Source organism: Triturus cristatus, chromosome 1_2 (assembly GCF_964204655.1).
Source record: "Triturus cristatus chromosome 1_2, aTriCri1.1, whole genome shotgun sequence".
Classification (NCBI taxonomy): Eukaryota; Metazoa; Chordata; class Amphibia; order Caudata; family Salamandridae; genus Triturus; species Triturus cristatus.
The window spans coordinates 1144157166-1144183412 of record NC_140580.1 but is presented as its reverse complement, the minus strand read 5'-3'; the positions used below and the strand labels follow the sequence as shown (position 1 = coordinate 1144183412).

Below are 26247 nucleotides of genomic sequence, written 5' to 3'. Positions count from 1 at the left end.
GTTGATGCGCTCAAGGGCTGTCCTAATAGAGGCCAAGAGAAGATACAAGGCTGCGGCAGATAGGAAGAGAAGGCCCGGGCCACTGTACCGCACTGGAGACTACGTCTGGATATCCACAAGAAACATGAGGTTTCGAAAGAACAGTGTGTTCCATCCCAAGTACATGGGCCCCTATCGAATTACCAAGTGTATGGGTCCCGTGAACGTGAAGGTGTGCTTGCCCCAGTCATTGCGGATACACCCTGTCTTTCATGTATCATTGCTCAAACCAGCACCCTCCAAGCCGTTTGGGACACCTAGGCCGGTATGCGTGGAGTCGGAGGTGGAGTATGAAGTGTCGGGCATACGGGCGTCCAAATGGCGCAGGGGGAAGCTGTGGTACCTGGTTGCGTGGAAAGGCTATGGCCCGGAGGAGCATTCATGGGAACCGGCTGAAGGGGTTCATGCTCCGCGCTTGGTCTCCTTGTTCCATCGGCGTTTTCCTGCCAGCGCTGGACCCGTGGGGAGCCGCTGAGAGGGAGGATGTACTGTCAAGAATTCCTGTCATACAAGGGAAACACGCCCTTATGTAAACAGGAGAGCTGTTACATAACTCAAGGGAAACACGCCCTTATGTAAACAGGAGAGCTGTTACATAACTCAAGGGAAACACGCCCTTATGTAAACAGGAGAGCTGTTACATAACTCAAGGGAAACACGCCCTTATGTAAACAGGAGAGCTGTTACATAACTCAAGGAAAACACGCCCTATAAAGGGAGGAACCGGGAGGTACAAGGCTGTCGGATATTGTGTTTACACCGACGTACCTGCTTCGTGAAGAGCAGTGTTCCGGAGTGGTGCTCCAGTAAGGCAAGAACGGAGGTAGGTCGAGTCGTTACTCCCTGGGCCGTGTCTTGCCCCATCGTCACCTGTGAAGGACCCGGAAGCTCTACCGGTCAACCATTGAGCCTCGCTTTTTGACTCGGCTGAGTCCAAGCGCAGTGGCGCTTTTGCTGGTTGGAGTCGTAACTCCCAGCCCGACCAGAGACACAGGGACTGCCAGCTGTAACGCACACCAGGAGGTGTTTGCCGCGTTACAGACTCGGAAGTCCACAGGATCGATCGAGCGGCTGCTCTCGGTTCAGTCTTCTTGCTTGTGATTGGGGTATCGGTGACGCATCACCAGGAGGTGACTCCGCGTCCCGGTGCAGTCTGAGGAAGAGGTTGAGCGGCTGCTCCCTTCAGGTAGAGACCCCGGCTGGGTGTTTCCCTGACTCCTCGATTCTCCCCAACACTCTTCGTGCCCCTCACAGCCTACCGATTGGCATTGTCGGCCATTTCATTTCTGCCCTCTGTTGGCATACGCCGGGATCGGCGTATATGCAGAGGACGGTTAGGACCATCCGTGCTGTGGGCTGGTAACGTACTTAGCCTGGAGGATTCCAGTGACTATAACTTTTGTTTGTTCTTTGTATTTTATTTGCCTTCATTAAAAGAACTAACCCTTCACAAGTGGTTGCGTCCTCATTGTCGTGTCTGTTAAACGATCCTGAGACGTTCAGGGCGTTACATTAATACCTGTTATTAGACATTTTATGACTAGAAATTGTGTTACAAATAAATTCTTCTCTGACAGAATAATGTAATTTATTTAAGTCTAACATATCTTTTCATATGTTGAAATATGTTAGAACTGCTTAGTACCGCGAGTAAACTTCCCACCGATGACACAACTAGTAGCAACATACTGTCAAGCTGTAAACCAATACAGCCTGCACCGACTGATGTGATTTTTGTGCGTTTCAATATGTGAATTGTCATTTTAGAGAACTCTTTCATGTTGCACTAAAACAAGATAGGGACACAAAAAACACCATGTATTGTCTCACAGACTGGATGCCACAATGGGCAAACCAGCTCTATTAGAAGCTGCGAAGCCTCTTCGGTTTGATATCATCTCTGTGCAGATGTGACCCGTTGTATATTGATTTTGTTTAAATACCATGTTTTACAGAACACACGTGACAACAGCATTGCATAAACCATATGTGCAGATCTGCATCGAGTATTATGCTATTTATCAGCATTGTTCAGTTGAGGGTAAGACATCCTCACATGCAGGGCTTTAAGTGGGATGAAAAACTGAGGGGTCCCTCAAAGGGGTGTGTCTTATGTAATTAAGGGCGTGGCATAAAAACACCTAAACTAAAAATCTGTGCTTAGCATAGTGAGCCGCCGGGCTGCTATTTTGCTGTTTCTATCATTGCATCCAGATATACAAGACAACAAGTAACATTACACCTACGACAAGTCAGGCCTATTGGCTTTATTAATGGTTGATAATTGCATAAGATACAAAAGCAACATCTATGGCTTCGTTGTATATAATATTGAAAATGCTTCAATTCTGAAATGATGAGACTGTGAAAGAACAATAGCGAGTCTCCTCAAAGTTACCTCAAAGGCAGTGATGGCTGGTGCTGCTGCAGAGGTAAGATTTTTTTTCCACTCCGAGGGTGAGGGCAAAAATAGAGAGCCCAATAGCGACCCGTCTCAACACCTGCTTTTTAGAACTTCCAGTGCTGAGCACCGGGTGGACCCGACCCACTTAAAGCCCTTGTTACATGCAATCTAAGAGGCAGTACAAAGAGTTCTTCTCAAGTCATTACTGTGGCAATAGACTTGAATTCGACCTTTGTGCTGTAGTAATAAATATGTTAATGTGTGCTTATTGTACAGTTGCCATCTCTCCAGTAATGCTGCTCAACCCTTTATCCCACCTTGGCAATCTCTTCCTTTTCCCTCCCCCAGGACTAGCAGAAACCATACTCTCTTCAACTACTCTCTAGGTCAATCCTTCCCACTCTGCTTGGTGCAAGTTCCCATACACTCACCTCTCCTAGCCCACGGGACCTCTCCAGCCCCTTCTCCTCTCTTCTCCCCTAACCTCCTGCCATTCTATGACTCCCCTCTTCCCCTCCCCGCATTCCACCCCCTTCATGTTCCACACCTGTCTCCTCCTAAATTTGATCTCAATTCTTCTCCTCTGTTCAACATCTACAAAGATAACTCTCTTTCCACCTCAGATGCACCAACAAATTCTATCAACCATCATCTATCTCCACCTTTTACTCCTGCACCCCAATATTCTCTCCTCACCCCACCTCTCCCTGCCCTCCCTAGCCAATTGCACTCCCTCCTGAATCCATCGAGACACCTAGCATTCCGTGCTCAGCCCTACTCTCTTTAGAAACAAATTAGGATTTCTCACCTCCTCTATCTCCCAGCTTGAAGCTACCATCTCACTCTTAAGTACTAAAATGTCCACCTTTCCCAACAACCCAATTCCCCTGGCAAGCACTCACTGCCCCAAACTCCTGAGGAGAACCTTGCTCCCGCACCCCAAAAAAGCCACATACCATCTGCCATCTGCAGACATTGCTAATTTACTGGCTAGTTACAAGACTTCTAACGCCATCCCTCTTTCACACTCTTCTCCAATTAGGTCTACTCTGTGCACTATTCCGACCATCTCTTCTGCCAGAACTAAACATCAGCCTTATTCTACCCTGGCACCCTCATACAAGAACATTATCCCCATCACCCCTAAAACTCCAAACGCCCCTATCAGCAAAACAGTCTCGTCAGAGTTGCACTGTTTGCTCCAAAACTGCAGATCTGCAATTAAACGCAAGCTGGAAATTTCTGACACCATCATTCTTCAAATCTTGACATTCTTTTCCTCACTGAGACCTGGTTCAACGACACCTCTAATACTATTTTTGATCTTCTGTTACCCACCGACTATTCCATCTTTAGAAATGACAGAACAGATAAAGTTGTGGGAGGGGTAGCAATCATCTTCAGTAACTCCCTTCAATTCAAGGCTTTTCCTAACAGCTCCTTCCGTACATTCGAATGCCCGTCTCTGGAGCTTCAAGTGCAACACTGCTCCCCCTTCAGATTTCATGCCATTTATCAACCGCTTGGTGACTGCTCCTCTTACTTGGAGAAATTCACCGGCTTCGCCAGCGACCAATACTCTCAAAGTGACAGACAGATTTTTCTGGGAGACTTTAATCTTCACTGGGTCTCTTTGGAAGACTCAGCTGCCAATAGACTTGCCACTTTTCTCTCAATAAATGATCTTATCCAACACTGCACGGAACCAACACACTCTAAGGGCTCAATTCTTGACCTAGTTATATTCAAAGCACACATACTAACTATTGCTCTCCCTATTCGAGTAGACTGGTCCGACCACTTCCTCATCCCCTTCTCTCTTCACCTATCGTTATGTTATGTTAACTGAAATTTGAATATCGCGTAATCACCAGCAGGTCTCTTAACGCTTTGAGAAGACCAAAGTCCACCAGCAATCGCTCTGTAACTCTTGGCCAACCTAAAAGGACTACTACCTGGTTCCACAACACCCAAAACATTGACCTTGACATTCTTTGTGAATCTGCTATGCCATCACTTTCAATGTTAGACCCTAATTTGAATGTCAATGATCTTACCTCCCAATGCCTCTCCAGCCTTGCAGTCGAAATTGATAATGTTGCTTCACTTCAAAGCAAAAAGAAAAGGCCTATTCCTTCAGCACCAGGTTCAATAAATCTCTTTATGAAGAAAGGAAGAACCTGAGATTCCTGGAGAAACAATGGAGACAATCTCCATCCACCACTAATCTTTCTATTCTACTTCTGCAAGATCAAAATACTACAAACACATCTTCCATGAAAAAGCATCACACTTCAGAACCCTCCTCGACCCAGCCAAAAACAGACCCAAAAAACATTTTGACCTCATCAAAAATACAAACTTCTCTCCCTCAACCATCAAGCCTGACGATCCTCCAAAGAAAGCAGCAGAATTCGCTACATTCTTTGATGAAAAACTGAAATAACTAGTGGATCAGGTCCTTCACCCTATCCCCCTAGAGGAGCGCAAATCCTGAGTCATTTGGCAGAACTTTGACATCATCTCTGAAGATGCCCTCCTCAAAAACCCTCTAACCATTCTTTCGACCCCATTCCGAGTGACATCGGCATTGACTTCTACACCCGTACTCTTTCCTATTTTACCAGTCCGGTTAACCTCTTCCTCAGCCAAGGTTCCCTTCCAGTTGCCCTTAAAATGGGACAGGTTACCCCACTTCTTAAAAAACCCTCCGCTGATGCAAATGACCTCAACAACATCCGCCCCATCACCAACCTCCCTTTTCTTGCAAAAATCACAGAAAGATGTGTAGCAAAACAACTTTCCGTACATATTAAGGATAAGAATCTTCGACGAATTCCAATCTGGTTTCATGCAAGACTGCAGCACTGAAACAGCCCTGCTGCAAGTGATCGACGATGCCCTGCATGTACTGGACTCAGGGGACCCTTGTCTTCTGATTCTTCTAGACAGAGAATGGGCTTGGAAGGCACAGTGCTTAAATGGTTTGCTTCATTCCTCTTGGACAGATCCCAAGTAATTAAAATAGCGAACAGCCTTTTGTCTTCAATGGCGGTAGGTCGAGGTGTCCCTCAAGGATCTATCCTCGCACCCACTTTGTTCAATCTTTATTTGGAACCACTGGGAAATCTCCTAAGTAAATCTGGGATCCTTTACCATCTCTATGCGGATGACACCCAAATCTACCTTAAGGTGTCTTCCGCACACGACATCTCAATCCTCAACACGACTCTCAACTCTATTCAAAACTAAATGTTAGCTCATCAACTCATTCTGAATCCTTCCAAAACTGAATTTCTCCTACTCTCTACTTCACTCTCTCCTTCTCCTGTTGAATCATGGATGAATAAGCTGAATTTACTCAACAAACCTATCATTGTCGACAGCGCTAAATCCCTTGGTGTCATACTTGACAAAAGGCCCAATCTACTCTCTTACATCAATTTAATTGCAATGAATGCACGTTACCAAATTCTCCTTCTCTGGGGGATTCGACGTTTCTTTCAAAGCAAGACCTAAAAACCTTGGTCCAATCTCTGTTTTTTTCTAGATTGGACTATTGCAATTCTCTTCTTGCTGGGCTCCCCAAATCCCACCTTTCTCCTCTTAAATCCATACTCCATTCAGCATCTCGTTTTGTTTTTGGGGGCAAAAGAAGTGACCACATCACACCCATCACACCCATATTGTTTTCTCTTCAAGACTGCCTGTATCATCCACAAAGCCTTGTACACTTCCTCCCCTCGATACCTGGCAAATAAACTTAAAATCTCTGGAGGCTCTACACCTTCAGGTAATGCGGAACATTTACTGCTTGAGCCCCCCACCTTCAAAAGGGAAAGATCATTGGCTCAATCCTTCTCAGGCAATGCCGTTAGAATCTGGAACTCGCTTCCTCCACTACTCCATACCACCACCTCTACCCGGACCTTCAAAACGGACCCCAAATCTCTAAAGACACTTCCAGAGTTAATACATACCTTTTCATGTCCCTCAAGGAAGTTCTTACAATGTTGTAAATATGTAATCTATGCCTGTACAATCCTCATCCTAATGTGTTTTTGTTTTTTGTGTAATTCCCATCTATTTCCTAATGTAATGTACTTGGTTCGATTGTGAAGCCCTCTGACACCTTTGGATAAAGTCCGTGCTAAATGAAAATGCATCAAATAAATAAATAAATATTGTGGGGCCAGACGTACTTTACTTTCACTGCGATGGATGGAGGGATCGATGGATAACTTTTGAATGATAAATGAAAACAATTTCCCTTTTGGTCTTGTAATGAAATTATTATTCAACATGCCTAATAAAATGCATACTTCACCAACCCATCGGCCGTCCCACAGCAATGACGCTACTTTTCATGACAACACCCAAGAGGCAGCCTGTACTCACCAGTGTCCTTTTCCCAGATGCTGGAGGACCCAAAACGAAAATTCTTGGAACTAGAGAGAAGAAAAATATATAGATTAGTAAATTTATAATTTCAAAATCTTGTCTGCCTGTTTTTCAAGAGCAACTTTCTCTTATTTCCGCCCTTGTTACTTCGGTGCGGTTTATGCTGAGTTTGTTGTGACCCTGAAACGTAAAGTTTAATTTAATTTTCTGTGATGGAAACTCTGGTGTCCAGTGTTATGCAGTGTCCTGCGTGTGTGCGGAGCTATGTGAGTGAAGTCCTTTGGTGCGCGCTGTCTGGTGCAAAAAGTGATGTGAGTGAATCCCTCTGGTGCGCGCTGTCTGGTGTAAGAAGGGATGTGAGTGGATCCCTCTGGTGTGCGCTGTCCTGTGCAAGGAGTGATGTGAGTGAAGTCTTACGGTGGGCGCTGTCTGGTACAAGTAGTGATGTGAGTGAAGTCCTCTGGTGTGCGCTGGATGGTGCAAGGAGTGATGGGTGTGAACTCCTCTGGTGTGCGCTGTCTGGTGCAAGGAGTGATGTGAGTAAAGCCTCTGGTGTGCGCTGTCTGGTGCAAGGAGTGATGTGAGTAAAGCCTCTGGTGCAAGGAGTGATGTGAGTGAAGCCTCTGGTGCAAGGAGTGATGTGAGTAAAGCTTCTGGTGTGCGCTGTCTGGTGCAAGGAGAAAGGTGTTTGGTGTCCTGTGTTTTGAAATGACATGTGCAACGAGTGATGTGTGTGAATTCCTAAGGTGTGCGCTGCCCAGTACAAGGAGTGGTGTGTTTGAAGTCTTACGGTGTGCGCTGTCTGGTGCAAGTAGTGATGTGAGTGAAGGCCTCTGGTGTGCGCTGGATGGTGCTAGGAGTGATGAGTGTGAACTCCTCTGGTGTGCGCTGTCTGGTGTAAGGAGTGGGATATGTGGTGTCCTGTGTTTTATAATGCCATGTTCAAGAAGTGATGTGTGTTTAGTCCTCTGGTGTGCGCTGTCTGGTGCAAGGAGTGATGTGAGTGAAGCCTCTGGTGTGCACTGTCTGGTGAAAGGAGTGATGTGAGGGAAGCCTCTGGTGTGCGCTGTCTGGTGCAAGGAGTGATGTGAGCAAAGTCCTCTGGTGTGCACTGTCAGGTTGTTAGACCTGTCAGCCCTTTGGGTGGTCCCTCCTCATCATTAGTTATTTTGTCCCACTTTTGCCTCAAACCCTGTTTGAATTTTTCCTTTTTGGGAACCACTAGACTTTTTCGTGTTGCTGCAGATTCAGGGAGCCATTTTGGCTACCCCTGAAACTTCTGTCTGAGGGCCTGGAGCACAAAATGGTGGCCACCTGTGACACCACCAGCATCCACTGGAACCTACTAGCACCTTCCAGAACATTCCAGAACCCTGTGACCGTTGGAGGCGGTTTAGAATGTTGGGAAGCTAAGACAGAGAGTTAGTTGGCAGTTGGAGCTGGCAGTTGGCACCTGACTGGTGAGGAGTGAGCAGCACAAACAGGAAGGAGGAAGGAGTGAAGCAGCAGGGGTGGAAACTTGTGCCTGGAGTGGGGTCCATAAACCCACCCTTGATACTAGTCCCTACTGACGGAGCCCAGCCTAGAGCCCTGTGTGGGAAGAAGTCAGAAAAACCATCCTGAAGACCTGGACAGCAGGAACAGGCCTTAGAAACAAGAGAACAGCAAGATCCTGACCTGGAAGCTGGTTTCCCTGAAGTCCGACGTCGAGTAGCCTAAGACCTGGAGCCCGAGGTGGAGAAGCGGCGCTGACTGGAAAAGCAGACGTCGTACCCGGAGCCGCCAGAGGTCGAGAGAGGGCGCCGTCAGAGGTCGTGAGGAATACCAGAGGTCGAGGAGGAAGTCACCCGAGGTCGAGTGAGCGGCGTCATCGGAGGAGTGAAGTCCGCCCTCCGGAGTCGTCGGAGACCGAGGTGAAGTGTAACGGAGGTCGGGAGTGAGGATCGCACTCCGGAGTCGCCGGAACCTGTGAGAATCGTGCCGGAGGTCGGGAGTGGAGGTCGCACTCCGGAGTCGCCGGAAACCTAAGGAGAGGAGCACCGGAGGTCGGGAGTGAGGATCGCACTCCGGAGCCGCCGGAAGTCGACATCGAGGCAAGGCCGGCCGACGTCATCGAATCCGAGGTCGCCATCGGACCGGAGCCGCCCGAAGTCGACATCGAGTAAAGACTGCCCGACGCCATCGAATCGGAGGTCGAGATCGAACCGAGGCCGCCGACATCGAGACCGGAGCCGCCTGCCGGCGTCGTCAAAGAACTGACATTGTGCCGAGGCCGCCGACATCGAACCGGAACCGCCTCACGGCATCGACACGACTCCAGCGGCGTCGGAGCATCAGAAAAAGGGCAGTAAGTGGAGTAGAGGGCGCCTTAGGCCCTGTGGAGACCTGAGAGACTGCTCTAAGGTGCCAGGGGTGAACTGGGACTAATCTAGAGAGGTTGTGTGGAGAGAGAGAGCCAGGTCTCTGGTATTTCCCCCCTTTATCTACCTCAGTTTAGGCCTCAGCCTTGACCAAGCCAGGGAGTAGACACCCTCAAGCCTTCCACATCCCCACAAGCTGTGCCTGGGCCAAATCAGCCCTTAGGAATTCAAAAGTGATCTGATTCCATGAGTGTCACTGTCAGCTTTTAAGTATTTATTAGGGGCATTGTATTTATTGTATTTAACCTATTTATTGTTCCACTGTATTTATTGGTCCACAGTATTTATTGATGCACAATATTTATTGGTTACAGTATTTATTGCCTCGGAATATTTAATTGCCTGTCTGTATTGCACTTTTATTTATGCCTTCAGTATTTATGATCACCCCTATTTATTGAATCATTAAGCCAGTATTTATTTGTCCTGCACTTTCTAAAACGTTTGTATATTGTGATTGTTATTTATTTACTCCAATCAGCAACTAAGAGAAAAAGCAGATAAAGAAAGATATTTTTCATAATTTTTACGGTGTAGAGTCGTTTTTGGAACGGATGCACGCATGGTTATTGTTTGGGTATGTTGTATGCTTAGCTCGGAGCCTGATTCCTGACCACTCGAGCCAAGCTACCACAGTGTGTCCGGAAGACCACCACCACCCCTTCTAGTGTGGGAGTGGTTTTCCAACATAAATTGGTGTTCAGTGGTGGGATAGAGCTGTGCCTACGTATACTCAACAATAACTGTGGGTAGTCCATAGGCCTACACCGGGAGTTTTCTCAAAGCGGCCTTCCTAATTGTGGGTTTTTGTTTTTTCCAAATTTACTCTGGTGGTGGGAGGAGGTATTATTAAAGGTACCCCCCTGCATAGTTACTGCACAAAACCTGTCCTCTAACCTGAGTGGGCAAGATGGAGTTTGTACTAGAAAATCTAGAAACGTACACTGTGGCCCAACTCAGGGAGTTTTGCCAGCGGGAGGGGGTGTACTGTCCCCCAGGAGCAAAGAAGGGTGCACTCCAAACCAGCTTAAGGGCTTGGGGGGAGGCACGCCGAGAAAGCAAGGCTGAGGAGGAAGACAGGGATGGAGAGCCTGACCCCGAGGGGGCTGAGATGTACCAACCTGAGGTGGGGAACCTGTCAGCAGGGCCCAGAACCATTTCTAGGAAGGGCAGCAGTGCCTCTAGCGGTGGCTTGTCTGAAGTGGAGCTAACGGACCGGAGGGAGAAAAGACAGCTCACATGGGACTTAGCAAGGCTGGAGAAGGAGAAGGAGGAGCAGAGGATGGCCCATGAATTACGACTGAAAGAAATAGATCTTCAGATCTTGAGAATCGGGGCACAACCTGTTCCTAATGGTGGCAGCCAAACCCAAGAGATCACCAGGGAACCTAAACCATACCTGCCAAAGGACATAGTAGCTAGCTATGGAGTGGGCGACGATATCGCCAAGTGGCTAGCGGCCTATGAGGTCTCGTTGAGGGCCCATGGGGTTCCAGAGAAGTACTGGGGAGGGGGATTGTACAAGTACATGCCTCCAGCTGGTAGGGATGCTTTATTGGCCCTCGAGGAGGACGAGCAGACCCACTACCCCACCATGAAACTGGCGCTCATCAGAAAGTTTGGACTAACACCTGAAAAGTACAGACAGAAGTTCAGGGGTAGTCACAAACTGGGCACACAGAATTGGGTGGACTTCCTGGACTATGCAAAGAAGGCACTGGAAGGTTGGATTCAGGGCAGTGAAGTGAGGAACTACGAGGGGTTGTTTGACCTAGTACTGAAGGAACACCTGCTCGAGAAATGTTTCCCTGAACTGCGGCAACACCTGGTGGATAGCAAGCTGACCAGTCCCCGGAAGCTTGCTGAGGAGGCGGACATTTGGGCTAGTACCCGGGTGTCCACAAGGGGGACTGGAGGGGATACTCAAAAGGCCGGACAGGGCGCCCCCCAGAAGAAAGAGGGAGGGGAAAAGAAAAAGGAGTTCTCCAAAGGCCCCCAAAATAACTTCCAAGGGAAGGGAACAGGATTCACCCCTAGGGCTAACCCACCCAGAAACCCTAATCCTGGCCAGAGTCAGCAGCCAAGGGTTGTCCATTGCTATGAGTGCGGTGGCGTTGGACACTATAAAGGAGATCCGAAGTGCTTGAAACAACCACCCCCTCCCACTGGAGGAAAGACCCCCGGAGTAGCTAGTGTAGTGCTCGGGGAGGAGATGCCCTTAACTAAGGGAAGGGAGTGGGCGGGTGTCACTTTAGTGTCCCTGGGAGAACGGGAGATGGTTCCTAAGATCCAGGTGCCCGCAAATACCGCAAAGTATGGGCAGTGGGTCACCATCAACGGCCAAAGAGGGGAGGCTCTGAGAGACACAGGAGCCAGTATGACTATGGTGCGTAGCCAACTGGTGTCTCCAGAGCAGGTAATTCCCGATGTACTCCACCCAGCCGCGATGGCTGACGGCAGAACAGGCCACTATCCCGTGGCCGAGGTTCCCTTTGAATGGGGGGGGGTTGCAGGTTCACTTCGAGTTGCCGTAAGCCCTGCCGTGCCAGTCGATTGTCTGCTGGGGAATGACATGGAGCACAACGCTTGGAAGGAGGTGGAATACCGGACTCACACTGAGATGCTGGGTACACCTGACTGGGCCTGTGTTAGCACAAGGTCCGCGACTACCCGAAGAGGGAGTTCATTTCGGCTGGAGCCTGGAACAAAGGCCCAGCCAGCTGCCAGTCAAGGGAAGAACCGAGGACAGGAGGAGCCTGCCTCGGCGTCCCCACCCCGTAGGACGGATAGGCCACCGGAGGTGGTGGACCAGGAGTCTGCGGTGGGGGACGTTACCAAACTGGAGGACCTACCCATCCCGGCCGAGTGGCACGTGGAGGGAGGCCCGTCCAGGGAGGAATTCTGCCAGGGCCAGAGGGAGTGCCCTACCCTTGAGGGGCTAAGGCGGCAGGCCCAAGCCCAGGCAGCAGGGAACGTTGAAGGGAACTACAGTGTTTACTGGGAGGATGGCCTCCTCTACAGTGAACCCAAGGCACCCCTACACGGATCGTCACGAGCCTTGGTAGTCCCTCAACGTTATCGAGCCTTCCTTCTGGAGTTGGCTCACGAGATCCCATTGGCAGGACACCTGGGGCAAGACAAGACCTTCGCCCGTCTTGTCCCACACTTTTATTGGCCTCAGATGAAAGTATCGTCCGATACCTACTGCCGGACATGTGTGTCTTGCCAAGCCAGTGGGAAAACAGGGGTGAAGCTGAAAGCTCCCCTGGAACCACTTCCTGTCGTTAGCACCCCCTTTGAAAGGGTGGGCATCGACATTGTGGGTCCATTAGATCCGCCGACTACAGCTGGTCACAGGTTTATCCTGGTTCTGGTGGATCATGCCACACGGTACCCAGAGGCAATACCTCTGAGGACCATAACAGCACCTGTTGTGGCTAGGGCCCTGATGGGAATCTTTACCCGAGTGGGTTTTCCCAAGGAAGTTGTGTCCGACAGGGGGACCAACTTCATGTCAGCGTACATGCGGGCCATGTGGAAGGAGTGTGGAGTGACATACCGGTTCACCACTCCTTACCACCCCCAGACAAATGGTCTGGTGGAGAGGTTTAACAAAACCTTGAAGGGCATGATCAGAAGTCTGCCTGAAAGCCTGCGGAGGAAATGGGACGTCCTCCTACCCTGTTTACTCTTTTCTTACAGGGAAGTGCCACAGAAGGGAGTGGGCTTCAGCCCCTTCGAGCTTCTGTATGGGCACCCTGTACGTGGACCTCTCAACCTGGTGAGAGACGGATGGGAAAGAACTCCCAGAAAGCTTCCCCAGGATGTGGTGAGCTACATGCTGGCCTTCCGGAGCCAAATGGCTAAGTTGTGGAAGCAAGCTTCTGACAACTTGGAAGCCAGCCAAACAGTGATGAAGGCGTGGTATGACCACAATGCTCACCCGGTGGAGTTGGAGCCTGGCCAGAAGGTGTGGGTGATCGAACCGGGAGAGCTTAGTGCCCTCCAGGATCGCTGGTCAGGACCCTTTGAGGTGTTGGAGAAGAAGGGTAAAGCTACCTACTTGGTGGACCTGAAGACCCCTCGTCAGCCCCTGCGGGTGCTGCATGCCAACCGCCTCAAACCCCACCACGAGAGGCCCGAAGTCATCTTGATGATGGTGACTGACGGAGGAGAGGACGTGGAAAGCGAACCTCTCCCAGATTTGTTTGCGTCTCAAGAGAAGGATGGGTCGGTGGAGGGAGTGATTCTCTCCCCATCTCTAACTCCTGAACAGCAGGAGGACTGTCGCCAGGTCCTGGGGCAGTACTCCTCGTTGTTCTCCCTTGTCCCGGGTAGGACTCACCTGTGCGTCCATGACGTGGACACAGGAGACAGCCCACCTGTGAAGTCCAAGATCTACCGGATGTCAGACAAGGTGAAGGCCAGCATTCATAGTGAAGTCACTAAGATGCTGGAGCTAGGAGTGATCGAACCTTCTAGCAGCCCCTGGTCCAGTCCGGTGGTGTTAGTACCAAAAGCTGCACCACCGGGTGCCCAACCAGAACTGAGGTTCTGTGTGGACTATCGGGGACTGAATTCAGTGACCAAAACTGATGCTCATCCGATCCCTAGGGCGGATGAATTGATTGACCGGCTGGGAGCTGCCCAATATCTAAGTACCTTTGACCTTACTTCAGGGTACTGGCAGATCTCTTTGACTGATGGAGCAAGGGAAAGGTCAGCCTTCTCCACGCCCAATGGCCACTACCAGTTCTGTGTGATGCCCTTTGGGCTCAAGAACGCACCTGCCACGTTTCAGCGCCTGGTAAACCAGATCCTCACCGGAATGGAGAGTTTCTCTGCTGCTTATCTGGATGACATAGCCGTCTTCAGTAACAGCTGGGAGGATCACTTGCGTCACCTGCAAGCTGTTCTCCAGGCCCTGAGACAAGCTGGATTGACGATCAAGGCCAGCAAGTGCCAGATCGGGCAGGGGTCGGTAGTGTACCTTGGACACTTGGTGGGTAGGGGAGCGGTGCAACCCCTCCAGGCGAAGATCGAGGCCATCATGGCCTGGGAACCCCCCAAGACACAGACTGAGGTCCGAGCATTTTTGGGCCTCACGGGATACTACCGCCGCTTCGTGAAGGGGTACGGTACCATCGTAGCCCCCCTCACGGAGCTCACGTCCAAGAAACAACCTCGACGGGTAGTCTGGACGGAGGCTTGTCAGCAAGCCTTTGAGAGATTGAAGAAAGCCATGTGCGAGGCCCCGGTCTTAAGGGCCCCAGACTTTTCCAAGGAGTTCATTGTCCAGACAGATGCATCAGAACATGGCATTGGGGCAGTGTTATCGCAACTCAACGAAGAGGGTCTGGATCAACCCGTGGTCTTCCTATCCCGGAGACTACTTCCCAGGGAACAGAAGTGGAGTGCAATAGAGCGTGAAGCCTTTGCAGTGGTATGGGCTCTGAAGAAGTTGCGGCCATACCTGTTTGGCTCGCACTTCCTGGTTCAGACCGACCACAGACCCCTTCGTTGGCTGATGCAAATGAAGGGGGAGAATCCCAAGTTGTTGAGGTGGTCTATTTCCCTACAGGGAATGGACTTTCAGGTGGAACATCGGCCTGGAGTGGACCACGCCAATGCAGACGGTCTCTCAAGGTATTTCCGCCTTAGTGATGAGAACTCCCAAGGGGTTGGGTAGCTCTCCCCACTTTCAGCTGGGGGGGACGCGTGTTAGACCTGTCAGCCCTTTGGGTGGTCCCTCCTCATCATTATTTATTTTGTCCCACTTTTGCCTCAAACCCTGTTTGAATTTTTCCTTTTTGGGAACCACTAGACTTTTTCGTGTTGCTGCAGATTCAGGGAGCCATTTTGGCTACCCCTGAAACTTCTGTCTGAGGGCCTGGAGCACAAAATGGTGGCCACCTGTGACATCACCAGCATCCACTGGAACCTACTAGCACCTTCCAGAACATTCCAGAACCCTGTGACCGTTGGAGGCGGTTTAGAATGTTGGGAAGCTAAGACAGAGAGTTAGTTGGCAGTTGGAGCTGGCAGTTGGCACCTGACTGGTGAGGAGTGAGCAGCACAAACAGGAAGGAGGAAGGAGTGAAGCAGCAGGGGTGGAAACTTGTGCCTGGAGTGGGGTCCATAAACCCACCCTTGATACTAGTCCCTACTGACGGAGCCCAGCCTAGAGCCCTGTGTGGGAAGAAGTCAGAAAAACCATCCTGAGGACCTGGACAGCAGGAACAGGCCTTAGAAACAAGAGAACAGCAAGATCCTGACCTGGAAGCTGGTTTCCCTGAAGTCCGACGTCGAGTAGCCTAAGACCTGGAGCCCGAGGTGGAGAAGCGGCGCTGACTGGAAAAGCAGACGTCGTACCCGGAGCCGCCAGAGGTCGAGAGAGGGCGCCGTCAGAGGTCGTGAGGAATACCAGAGGTCGAGGAGGAAGTCACCCGAGGTCGAGTAAGCGGCGTCATCGGAGGAGTGAAGTCCGCCCTCCGGAGTCGTCGGAGACCGAGGTGAAGTGTAACGGAGGTCGGGAGTGAGGATCGCACTCCGGAGTCGCCGGAACCTGTGAGAATCGTGCCGGAGGTCGGGAGTGGAGGTCGCACTCCGGAGTCGCCGGAAACCTAAGGAGAGGAGCACCGGAGGTCGGGAGTGAGGATCGCACTCCGGAGCCGCCGGAAGTCGACATCGAGGCAAGGCCGGCCGACGTCATCGAATCCGAGGTCGCCATCGGACCGGAGCCGCCCGAAGTCGACATCGAGTAAAGACTGCCCGACGCCATCGAATCGGAGGTCGAGATCGAACCGAGGCCGCCGACATCGAGACCGGAGCCGCCTGCCGGCGTCGTCAAAGAACTGACATTGTGCCGAGGCCGCCGACATCGAACCGGAACCGCCTCACGGCATCGACACGACTCCAGCGGCGTCGGAGCATCAGAAAAAGGGCAGTAAGTGGAGTAGAGGGCGCCTTAGGCCCTGTGGAGACCTGAGAGACTGCTCTAAGGTGCCAGGGGTGAACTGGGACTAATCTAGAGAGGTTGTGTGGAGAGAGAGAGCCAGGTCTCTGGTATTTCCCCCCTTTATCTACCTCAGTTTAGGCCTCAGCCTTGACCAAGCCAGGGAGTAGACACCCTCAAGCCTTCCACATCCCCACAAGCTGTGCCTGGGCCAAATCAGCCCTTAGGAATTCAAAAGTGATCTGATTCCATGAGTGTCACTGTCAGCTTTTAAGTATTTATTAGGGGCATTGTATTTATTGTATTTAACCTATTTATTGTTCCACTGTATTTATTGGTCCACAGTATTTATTGATGCACAATATTTATTGGTTACAGTATTTATTGCCTCGGAATATTTAATTGCCTGTCTGTATTGCACTTTTATTTATGCCTTCAGTATTTATGATCACCCCTATTTATTGAATCATTAAGCCAGTATTTATTTGTCCTGCACTTTCTAAAACGTTTGTATATTGTGATTGTTATTTATTTACTCCAATCAGCAACTAAGAGAAAAAGCAGATAAAGAAAGATATTTTTCATAATTTTTACGGTGTAGAGTCGTTTTTGGAACGGATGCACGCATGGTTATTGTTTGGGTATGTTGTATGCTTAGCACGGAGCCTGATTCCTGACCACTCGAGCCAAGCTACCACAGTGTGTCCGGAAGACCACCACCACCCCTTCTAGTGTGGGAGTGGTTTTCCAACACAGGTGCAAAGAGTGATGTGTGTGAACTCCTCTGGTGTGTGTTGGATGGCGCAAGGAGTGATTTGTGTGAACTCCTCTGGTGTGCACTGTCTGGTTGTAAGGGGCGAGGCGTAGTGGTGTCCTGTGTTTTGAAATGCCACATGTGAAGTCCTCTGTTGGGTGTTGTTCTGTGTAAGGAGTGAGGTGTGAGGTCTGCTCTTTAGTGAAGAAGGGAGGTGTCTGATAAGCTATGTTGTGTTTTGTCCTATGAGGTGTGCTGTCCTCCGCTGTGCAGTCTCCTATGCAAGGTGTGAGGTCTGCTCTGTTGTGCAGAAGGGAGGTGTCTGATAAGCTATGCTTTGTTTGTCCTATGAGGTGTGCTGTCCTCCACTGTGCAGTCTTCTATGCAAGGAGGGAGGTGTTTGGAGTCCACAGTTGTGCAATGTCAGGGGTAAGGATTGCGAGTCATAGAGCCTGATTCACAAAGGGCCTCCGCACTCGAAGGAGGTCTGGAAGTCTTGGGGGAGACCAGCGTTCCACGTGGAATCCAATGAGACTTCTTGCCGAGATTACGCCCTAGTGCGGAGACCTCAGTCTCCTGTGTTGTACACTATCAGGAGGAAGATGCCTGCCGTCATTTGTGGTTCTCTGCCATGTGTAAGGAAGGGTGTGTATGCAGCACTTTTTTGTGCAGTGTCCCTGGTAAGAACAGAGGTGGGTGGTGACCTGTGTTCTGAACTTTTCTGTGTAAGCTTGGCATCCTATGTTGTTTCCTGACCTCTGTAAGTAGGGAGGTGTGTGATGTTCCATTATGTCTCTTTTGCTGATAGGAGGCAGGTGTGTCCTGTGTTGTGCGCTGTCCTTTTAATTGAGACACTGTGAAGTAAGGCCTGTTTGTGCCATGCTTGTGTAACAAACAAGGTATGTAGAGTCCTTAGTATGGTTCCTATTCAGACCTCGAAAAATCATAAAAATGTTACTAGACCTGCAGGTCTAGTGACTTAAATAATCTACTCGACCTATTTGTAATGCTCGACCCTTAAACTGGTTTCAAATTATGTGATCTTGGGCAAACATTTTAATTCATTGGGCCACCAATTTCTTCTTTATCACATATGAGAGCACCTTCAAATATGCAAGTTCAGCACGTCTGCTGTACAGAAAACACTTTTGTTGGATTTAATAGATTAAACTTTTGCTCCATATATAAAACAAATCTAGCCACATAACGGATACACATGACTGCTGAGTTGCCTCTTAGTTCATTAATCATATTGTCATTAGGGCGGGGCAGGAATGTTTTTCAAATCATGTTTAAAATAAATGCAGACCGGAAGCATGAAGTGGTAGCACACTTATTTGTAATCATCAGATTTTCCATTGAAACGGCCACATTTCCCACTGACATGTGACTTTACTGATAAAACTAGATAGGGTACAATGTTTGAAAATTGAGTTTCTGCAAATATTTGCCATTTGCGCATCACAAAGTAAAGTGTTCCGATTTGTTTTGCTCCTATTTAAATCTTTGTTTATATTACATTTCTGAATTACAAAAAAAATCTGATTGTACTATTCATTTACAAGCTGTGTAAATGTTTTGTTTTAGAAAAAAAATCTGATATCTTACAGTCTTTTGTTTAACAAGGATTGTCGGACAGCTCATGTGACAAAAAACGGCAACTGTAATAAAAAAAAGAAAAGTGAACACCATATTCCAGGATAAGATAAGAAACAATAAGTAAAAAGACAAACTGACATTTGGCCACTGTCCATGAACAGACAGCAAACGTGTCAAAATAAAAACAGGATTTAAAGGTGTCTTTATTTCTCATTCACTTTCTGAATGAACACAACGCATGTTCCTCCCAGCTTAAGTTCACTTACCAGAACGGGGCTCGCCATAGGGAGTGGGCAAGTAGATTTCTCGAGGCATGCCATTGTTGTGTTGTGGGAGGTGTGTGTTGTCCTGTGTTGTGCTATATTCTGTAGAGAATGAGTGGCTTGTGAATGCAGTGAGTGAACTGTGAGTTGTCTAGTGTAAGGAATGAGTGTTCTGTTCTCTGCTGTGGAAGGTTAGAGGTGGCTGGTGCACAGAGTTGTGATGTGTTCTGTGTTAGGATTGAGGTGTGCGTTGTCCTGTGTTGTGCTATATTCTGTAGAGAATGAGTGGCTTGTGAATGCAGTGAGTGAACTGTGAGTTGTCTAGTGTAAGGAAGGAGTGTTCTGTTCTCTGATGTGGAAGGTTAGAGGTGGCTGGTGCACAGAGTTGTGATGTGTTCTGTGTTAGGATTGAGGTGTGCGTTGTCCTGTGTTGTGCTATATTCTGTAGAGAATGAGTGGCTTGTGAATGCAGTGAGTGAACTGTGAGTTGTCTAGTGTAAGGAAGGAGTGTTCTGTTCTCTGCTGTGGAAGGTTAGAGGTGGCTGGTGCACAGAGTTGTGATGTGTTCTGTGTTAGGATTGAGGTGTGTGTTGTCCTGTGTTGTGCTATATTCTATAGAGAATGAGTGGCTTGTGAATGCAGTGAGTGAACTGTGAGTTGTCTAGTGTAAGGAAGGAGTGTTCTGTTCTGTGCTGTGGAAGGTTAGAGGTGGCTGGTGCACAGAGTTGTGATGTGTTCTGTGTTAGGATGGAGTGTGTGATGTCCTGTGTTGTGCTATATTCTGTAGAGAATGAGTGGCTTGTGAATGCCGTGAGTGAACTGTGAGTTGTCTAGTGTAAGGAAGGAGTGTTCTGTTCTCTGCTGTGGAAGGTTAGAGGTGGCTGGTGCACAGAGTTGTGATGTGTTCTGTGTTAGGATTGAGGTGTGCGTTGTCCTGAGTTGTGCTATATTCTGTAGAGAATGAGTGGCTTGTGAATGCAGTGAGTGAACTGTGAGTAGTCTAGTGTAAGGAAGGAGTGTTCTGTTCTCTGCTGTGGAAGGTTAGAGGTGGCTGGTGCACAGAGTTGTGATGTGTTCTGTGCTAGGATTGAGGTGTGCGTTGTCCTGTGCGGTGCTATATTCTGTAGAGAATGAGTGGCTTGTGAATGCAGTGAGTGAACTGTGAGTTGTCTCGTGTAAGGAAGGAGTGTTCTGTTCTCTGCGGTGGAAGGTTAGAGGTGGCTGGTGCACAGAGTTGTGATGTGTTCTGTGTTAGGATTGAGGTGTGCGTTGTCCTGTGTTGTGCTATATTCTGTAGAGAATGAGTGACTTGTGAATGCAGTGAGTGAACTGTGAGTTGTCTAGTGTAAGAAAGGAGTGTTCTGTTCTCTGCTGTGGAAGGTTAGAGGTGGCTGGTGCACAGAGTTGTGATATGTTCTGTGTTAGGATTGAGGTGTGCGTTGTCCTGTGTTGTGCTATATTCTGCAGAGAATGAGTGGCTTGTGAATGCAGTGAGTGAACTGTGAGTTGTCTAGTGTAAGGAAGGAGTGTTCTGTTCTCTGCTGTGGAAGGTTAGAGGTGGCTGGTGCACAGAGTTGTGATGTGTTCTGTGTTAGGATTGAGGTGTGCGTTGTCCTGTGTTGTGCTATATTCTGTACAGAATGAGTGACTTGTGAATGCAGTGAGTGAACTGTGAGTTGTCTAGTGTAAGAAAGGAGTGTTCTGTTCTCTGCTGTGGAAGGTTAGAGGTGGCTGGTGCACAGAGTTGTGATATGTTCTGTGTTAGGATTGAGGTGTGCGTTGTCCTGTGTTGTGCTATATTCTGCAGAGAATGAGTGGCTTGTGAATGCAGTGAGTGAACTGTGAGTTGTCTAGTGTAAGGAAGGAGTGTTCTGTTCTCTGCTGTGGAAGGTTAGAGGTGGCTGGTGCACAGAGTTATGATGTGTTCTGTGTTAGGATTGAGGTGTGCGTTGTCCTGTGTTGTGCTATATTCTGTACAGAATGAGTGACTTGTGAATGCAGTGAGTGAACTGTGAGTTGTCTAGTGTAAGGAAGGAGTGTTCTGTTCTCTGCTGTGGAAGGTTAGAGGTGGCTGGTGCACAGAGTTGTGATGTGTTCTGTGTTAGGATTGAGGTGTGCGTTGTCCTGTGTTGTGCTATATTCTGTAGAGAATGAGTGACTTGTTAATGCAGTGAGTGAACTGTGAGTTGTCTCGTGTAAGGAAGGAGTGTTCTGTTCTCTGCTGTGGAAGGTTAGAGGTGGCTGGTGCACAGAGTTGTGATGTGTTCTGTGTTAGGATTGAGGTGTGTGTTGTCCTGTGTTGTGCTATATTCTGTAGAGAATGAGTGGCTTGTGAATGCAGTGAGTGAACTGTGAGTTGTCTCGTGTAAGGAAGGAGTGTTCTGTTCTCTGCTGTGGAAGGTTAGAGGTGGCTGGTGCACAGAGTTGTGATGTGTTCTGTGTTAGGATTGAGGTGTGCGTTGTCCTGAGTTGTGCTATATTCTGTAGAGAATGAGTGGCTTGTGAATGCAGTGAGTGAACTGTGAGTTGTCTAGTGTAAGGAAGGAGTGTTCTGTTCTCTGCTGTGGAAGGTTAGAGGTGGCTGGTGCACAGGGTTGTGATGTGTTCTGTGTTAGGATTGAGGTGTGTGCTGTCCTCTGTGGTGCTATATCCTGTAGAGAATGAGTGGCTTGTGAATGCAGTGAGTGAACTGTGAGTTGTCTAGTGTAAGGAAGGAGTGTTCTGTTCTCTGCTGTGGAAGGTTAGAGGTGGCTGGTGCACAGAGTTGTGATGTGTTCTGTGTTAGGATTGAGTGTGTGTTGTCCTGTGTTGTGCTATATTCTGTAGAGAATGAGTGGCTTGTGAATGCAGTGAGTGAACTGCGAGTTGTCTAGTGTAAGGAAGGAGTGTTATGTTCTCTGCTGTGGAAGGTTAGAGGAGGCTGGTGCACAGAGTTGTGATGTGTTCTGTGTTAGGATTGAGGTGTGTGTTGTCCTGTGTTGTGCTATATCCTGTAGAGAATGAGTGGCTTGTGAATGCAGTGAGTGAACTGTGAGTTGTCTAGTGTAAGGAAGGAGTGTTCTGTTCTCTGCTGTGGAAGGTTAGAGGTGGCTGGTGCACAGAGTTGTGATGTGTTCTGTGTTAGGATTGAGGTGTGCGTTGTCCTCTGTTGTGCTATATTCTGTAGAGAATGAGTGATTTGTGAATGCAGTGAGTGAACTGTGAGTTGTCTAGTGTAAGAAAGGAGTGTTCTGTTCTCTGCTGTGGAAGGTTAGAGGTGGCTGGTGCACAGAGTTGTGATATGTTCTGTGTTAGGATTGAGGTGTGCGTTGTCCTGTGTTGTGCTATATTCTGTAGAGAATGAGTGGCTTGTGAATGCAGTGAGTGAACTGAGAGTTGTCTCGTGTAAGGAAGGAGTGTTCTGTTCTCTGCGGTGGAAGGTTAGAGGTGGCTGGTGCACAGAGTTGTGATGTGTTCTATGTTAGGATTGAGGTGTGTGTTGTCCTGTGTTGTGCTATATTCTGTAGAGATTGAGTGGCTTGTGAATGCAGTGAGTGAACTGTGAGTTGTCTAGTGAAAGAAAGGAGTGTTCTGTTCTCTGCTGTGGAAGGTTAGAGGTGGCTGGTGCACAGAGTTGTGATGTGTTCTGTTAGGATTGAGGTGTGTGTTGTCCTGTGTTGTGCTATATTCTGTAGAGAATGAGTGGCTTGTGAATGCAGTGAGTGAACTGTGAGTTGTCTCGTGTAAGGAAGGAGTGTTCTGTTCTCTGCGGTGGAAGGTTAGAGGTGGCTGGTGCACAGAGTTGTGATGTGTTCTGTGTTAGGATTGAGGTGTGCGTTGTCCTGTGTTGTGCTATATTCTGTAGAGAATGAGTGGCTTGTGAATGCAGTGAGTGAACTGTGAGTTGTCTAGTGTAAGGAAGGAGTGTTCTGTTCTCTGCTGTGGAAGGTTAGAGGTGGCTGGTGCACACAGTTGTGATGTATTCTGTGTTAGGATTGAGTGTGTGTTGTCGTGTGTTGTGCTATATTCTGTAGAGAATGAGTGGCTTGTGAATGCAGTGAGTGAACTGTGAGTTGTCTAGTGTAAGGAAGGAGTGTTCTGTTCTCTGCGGTGGAAGGTTAGAGGTGGCTGGTGCACAGAGTTGTGATGTGTTCTGTGTTAGGATTGAGGTGTGTGCTGTCCTTTGTTGTGCTATATTCTGTAGAGAATGAGTGGCTTGTGAATGCAGCGAGTGAACTGTGAGTTGTCTAGTGTAAGGAAGGAGTGTTCTGTTCTCTGCTGTGGAAGGTTAGAGGTGGCTGGTGCACAGAGTTGTGATGTGTTCTGTGTTAGGATTGAGGTGTGTGTTGTCCTGTGTTGTGCTATATTCTGTAGAGAATGAGTGACTTGTTAATGCAGTGAGTGAACTGTGAGTTGTCTCGTGTAAGGAAGGAGTGTTCTGTTCTCTGCTGTGGAAGGTTAGAGGTGGCTGGTGCACAGAGTTGTGATGTGTTCTGTGTTAGGATTGAGGTGTGTGTTGTCCTGTGTTGTGCTATATTCTGTAGAGAATGAGTGGCTTGTGAATGCAGTGAGTGAACTGTGAGTTGTCTCGTGTAAGGAAGGAGTGTTCTGTTCTCTGCTGTGGAAGGTTAGAGGTGGCTGGTGCACAGAGTTGTGATGTGTTCTGTGTTAGGATTGAGGTGTGCGTTGTCCTGTGTTGTGCTATATTCTGCAGAGAATGAGTGGCTTGTTAATGCAGTGAGTGAACTGTGAGTTGTCTAGTGTAAGGAAGGAGTGTTCTGTTCTCTGCTGTGGAAGGTTAGAGGTGGCTGGTGCACAGAGTTGTGATGTGTTCTGTGTTAGGATTGAGGTGTGTGTTGTCCTGTGTTGTGCTATATTCTGTAGAGAATGAGTGGCTTGTGAATGCAGTGAGTGAACTGTGAGTTGTCTAGTGTAAGAAAGGAGTGTTCTGTTCTCTGCTGTGGAAGGTTAGAGGTGGCTGGTGCACAGAGTTGTGATGTGTTCTGTGTTAGGATTGAGGTGTGTGTTGTCCTGTGTTGTGCTATATTCTGTAGAGAATGAGTGGCTTGTGAATGCAGTGAGTGAACTGTGAGTTGTCTAGTGTAAGGAAGGAGTGTTCTGTTCTCTGCGGTGGAAGGTTAGAGGTGGCTGGTGCACAGAGTTGTGATATGTTCTGTGTTAGGACTGAGGTGTGCGTTGTCCTGTGTTGTGCTATATTCTGTAGAGAATGAGTGGCTTGTGAATGCAGTGAGTGAACTGTGAGTTGTCTAGTGTGAGGAAGGAGTGTTCTGTTCTCTGCTGTGGAAGGTTAGAGGTGGCTGGTGCACAGAGTTGTGATGTGTTCTGTGTTAGGATTGAGGTGTGCGTTGTCCTGTGTTGTGCTATATTCTGTAGAGAATGAGTGGCTTGTGAATGCAGCGAGTGAACTGTGAGTTGTCTAGTGTAAGGAAGGAGTGTTCTGTTCTCTGCGGTGGAAGGTTAGAGGTGGCTGGTGCACAGAGCTGTGATGTGTTCTGTGTTAGGATTGAGTGTGTGTTGTCCTGTGTTGTGCTATATTCTGTAGAGAATGAGTGGCTTGTGAATGCAGTGAGTGAACTGTGAGTTGTCTAGTGTAAGGAAGGAGTGTTCTGTTCTCTGCTGTGGAAGGTTAGAGGTGGCTGGTGCACAGAGTTGTGATGTGTTCTGTGTTAGGATTGAGTGTGTGTTGTCCTGTGTTGTGCTATATTCTGTAGAGAATGAGTGGCTTGTGAATGCAGTGAGTGAACTGTGAGTTGTCTAGTGTAAGGAAGGAGTGTTCTGTTCTCTGCTGTGGAAGGTTAGAGGAGGCTGGTGCACAGAGTTGTGATGTGTTCTGTGTTAGGATTGAGAGTGTGTTGTCCTGTGTTGTGCTATATTCTGTAGAGAATGAGTGGCTTGTGAATGCAGTGAGTGAACTGTGAGTTGTCTAGTGTAAGGAAGGAGTGTTCTGTTCTCTGCTGTGGAAGGTTAGAGGAGGCTGGTGCACAGAGTTGTGATGTGTTCTGTGTTAGGATTGAGGTGTGTGTTGTCCTGTGTTGTGCTATATCCTGTAGAGAATGAGTGGCTTGTGAATGCAGTGAGTGAACTGTGAGTTGTCTAGTGTAAGGAAGGAGTGTTCTGTTCTCTGCTGTGGAAGGTTAGAGGTGGCTGGTGCACAGAGTTGTGATGTGTTCTCTGTTAGGATTGAGTGTGTGTTGTCCTGTGTTGTGCTATATTCTGTAGAGAATGAGTGGCTTGTGAATGCAGTGAGTGAACTGTGAGTTGTCTAGTGTAAGGAAGGAGTGTTCTGTTCTCTGCTGTGGAAGGTTAGAGGAGGCTGGTGCACAGAGTTGTGATGTGTTCTGTGTTAGGATTGAGGTGTGTGTTGTCCTGTGTTGTGCTATATCCTGTAGAGAATGAGTGGCTTGTGAATGCAGTGAGTGAACTGTGAGTTGTCTAGTGTAAGGAAGGAGTGTTCTGTTCTCTGCTGTGGAAGGTTAGAGGTGGCTGGTGCACAGAGTGGTGATGTGTTCTGTGTTAGGATTGAGGTGTGTGTTGTCCTGTGTTGTGCTATATTCTGTAGAGAATGAGTGACTTGTGAATGCAGTGAGTGAACTGTGAGTTGTCTAGTGTAAGAAAGGAGTGTTCTGTTCTCTGCTGTGGAAGGTTAGAGGTGGCTGGTGCACAGAGTTGTGATATGTTCTGTGTTAGGATTGAGGTGTGCGTTGTCCTGTGTTGTGCTATATTCTGTAGAGAATGAGTGGCTTGTGAATGCAGTGAGTGAACTGAGAGTGGTCTCGTGTAAGGAAGGAGTGTTCTGTTCTCTGTGGTGGAAGGTTAGAGGTGGCTGGTGCACAGAGTTGTGATGTGTTCTATGTTAGGATTGAGGTATGTGTTGTCCCGTGTTGTGCTATATTCTGTAGAGATTGAGTGGCTTGTGAATGCAGTGAGTGAACTGTGAGTTGTCTAGTGAAAGAAAGGAGTGTTCTGTTCTCTGCTGTGGAAGGTTAGAGGTGACTGGTGCACAGAGTTGTGATGTGTTCTGTTAGGATTGAGGTGTGTGTTGTCCTGTGTTGTGCTATATTCTGTAGAGAATGAGTGGCTTGTGAATGCAGTGAGTGAACTGTGAGTTGTCTCGTGTAAGGAAGGAGTGTTCTGTTCTCTGCGGTGGAAGGTTAGAGGTGGCTGGTGCACAGAGTTGTGATGTGTTCTGTGTTAGGATTGAGGTGTGCGTTGTCCTGTGTTGTGCTATATTCTGTAGAGAATGAGTGGCTTGTGAATGCAGTGAGTGAACTGTGAGTTGTCTCGTGTAAGGAAGGAGTGTTCTGTTCTCTGCGGTGGAAGGTTAGAGGTGGCTGGTGCACAGAGTTGTGATGTGTTCTGTGTTAGGATTGAGGTGTGTGTTGTCCTGTGTTGTGCTATATTCTGTAGAGAAT

The 26247-nt window shown here is 48.5% G+C and overlaps 1 protein-coding gene across 1 annotated transcript in view; it reads right to left on the bottom strand.

The window, feature by feature from the left end:
- The window catches only part of AK8 (adenylate kinase 8), an 883547-nt gene that overhangs the window by 708550 nt on the left and 148750 nt on the right, over positions 1–26247 (bottom strand). The window contains exon 3 of the mRNA XM_085613911.1: positions 6842–6891. Coding sequence (XP_085470037.1) covers positions 6842–6891 — 50 coding nt within the window. The remainder of the gene's footprint in view (positions 1–6841; positions 6892–26247) is intronic.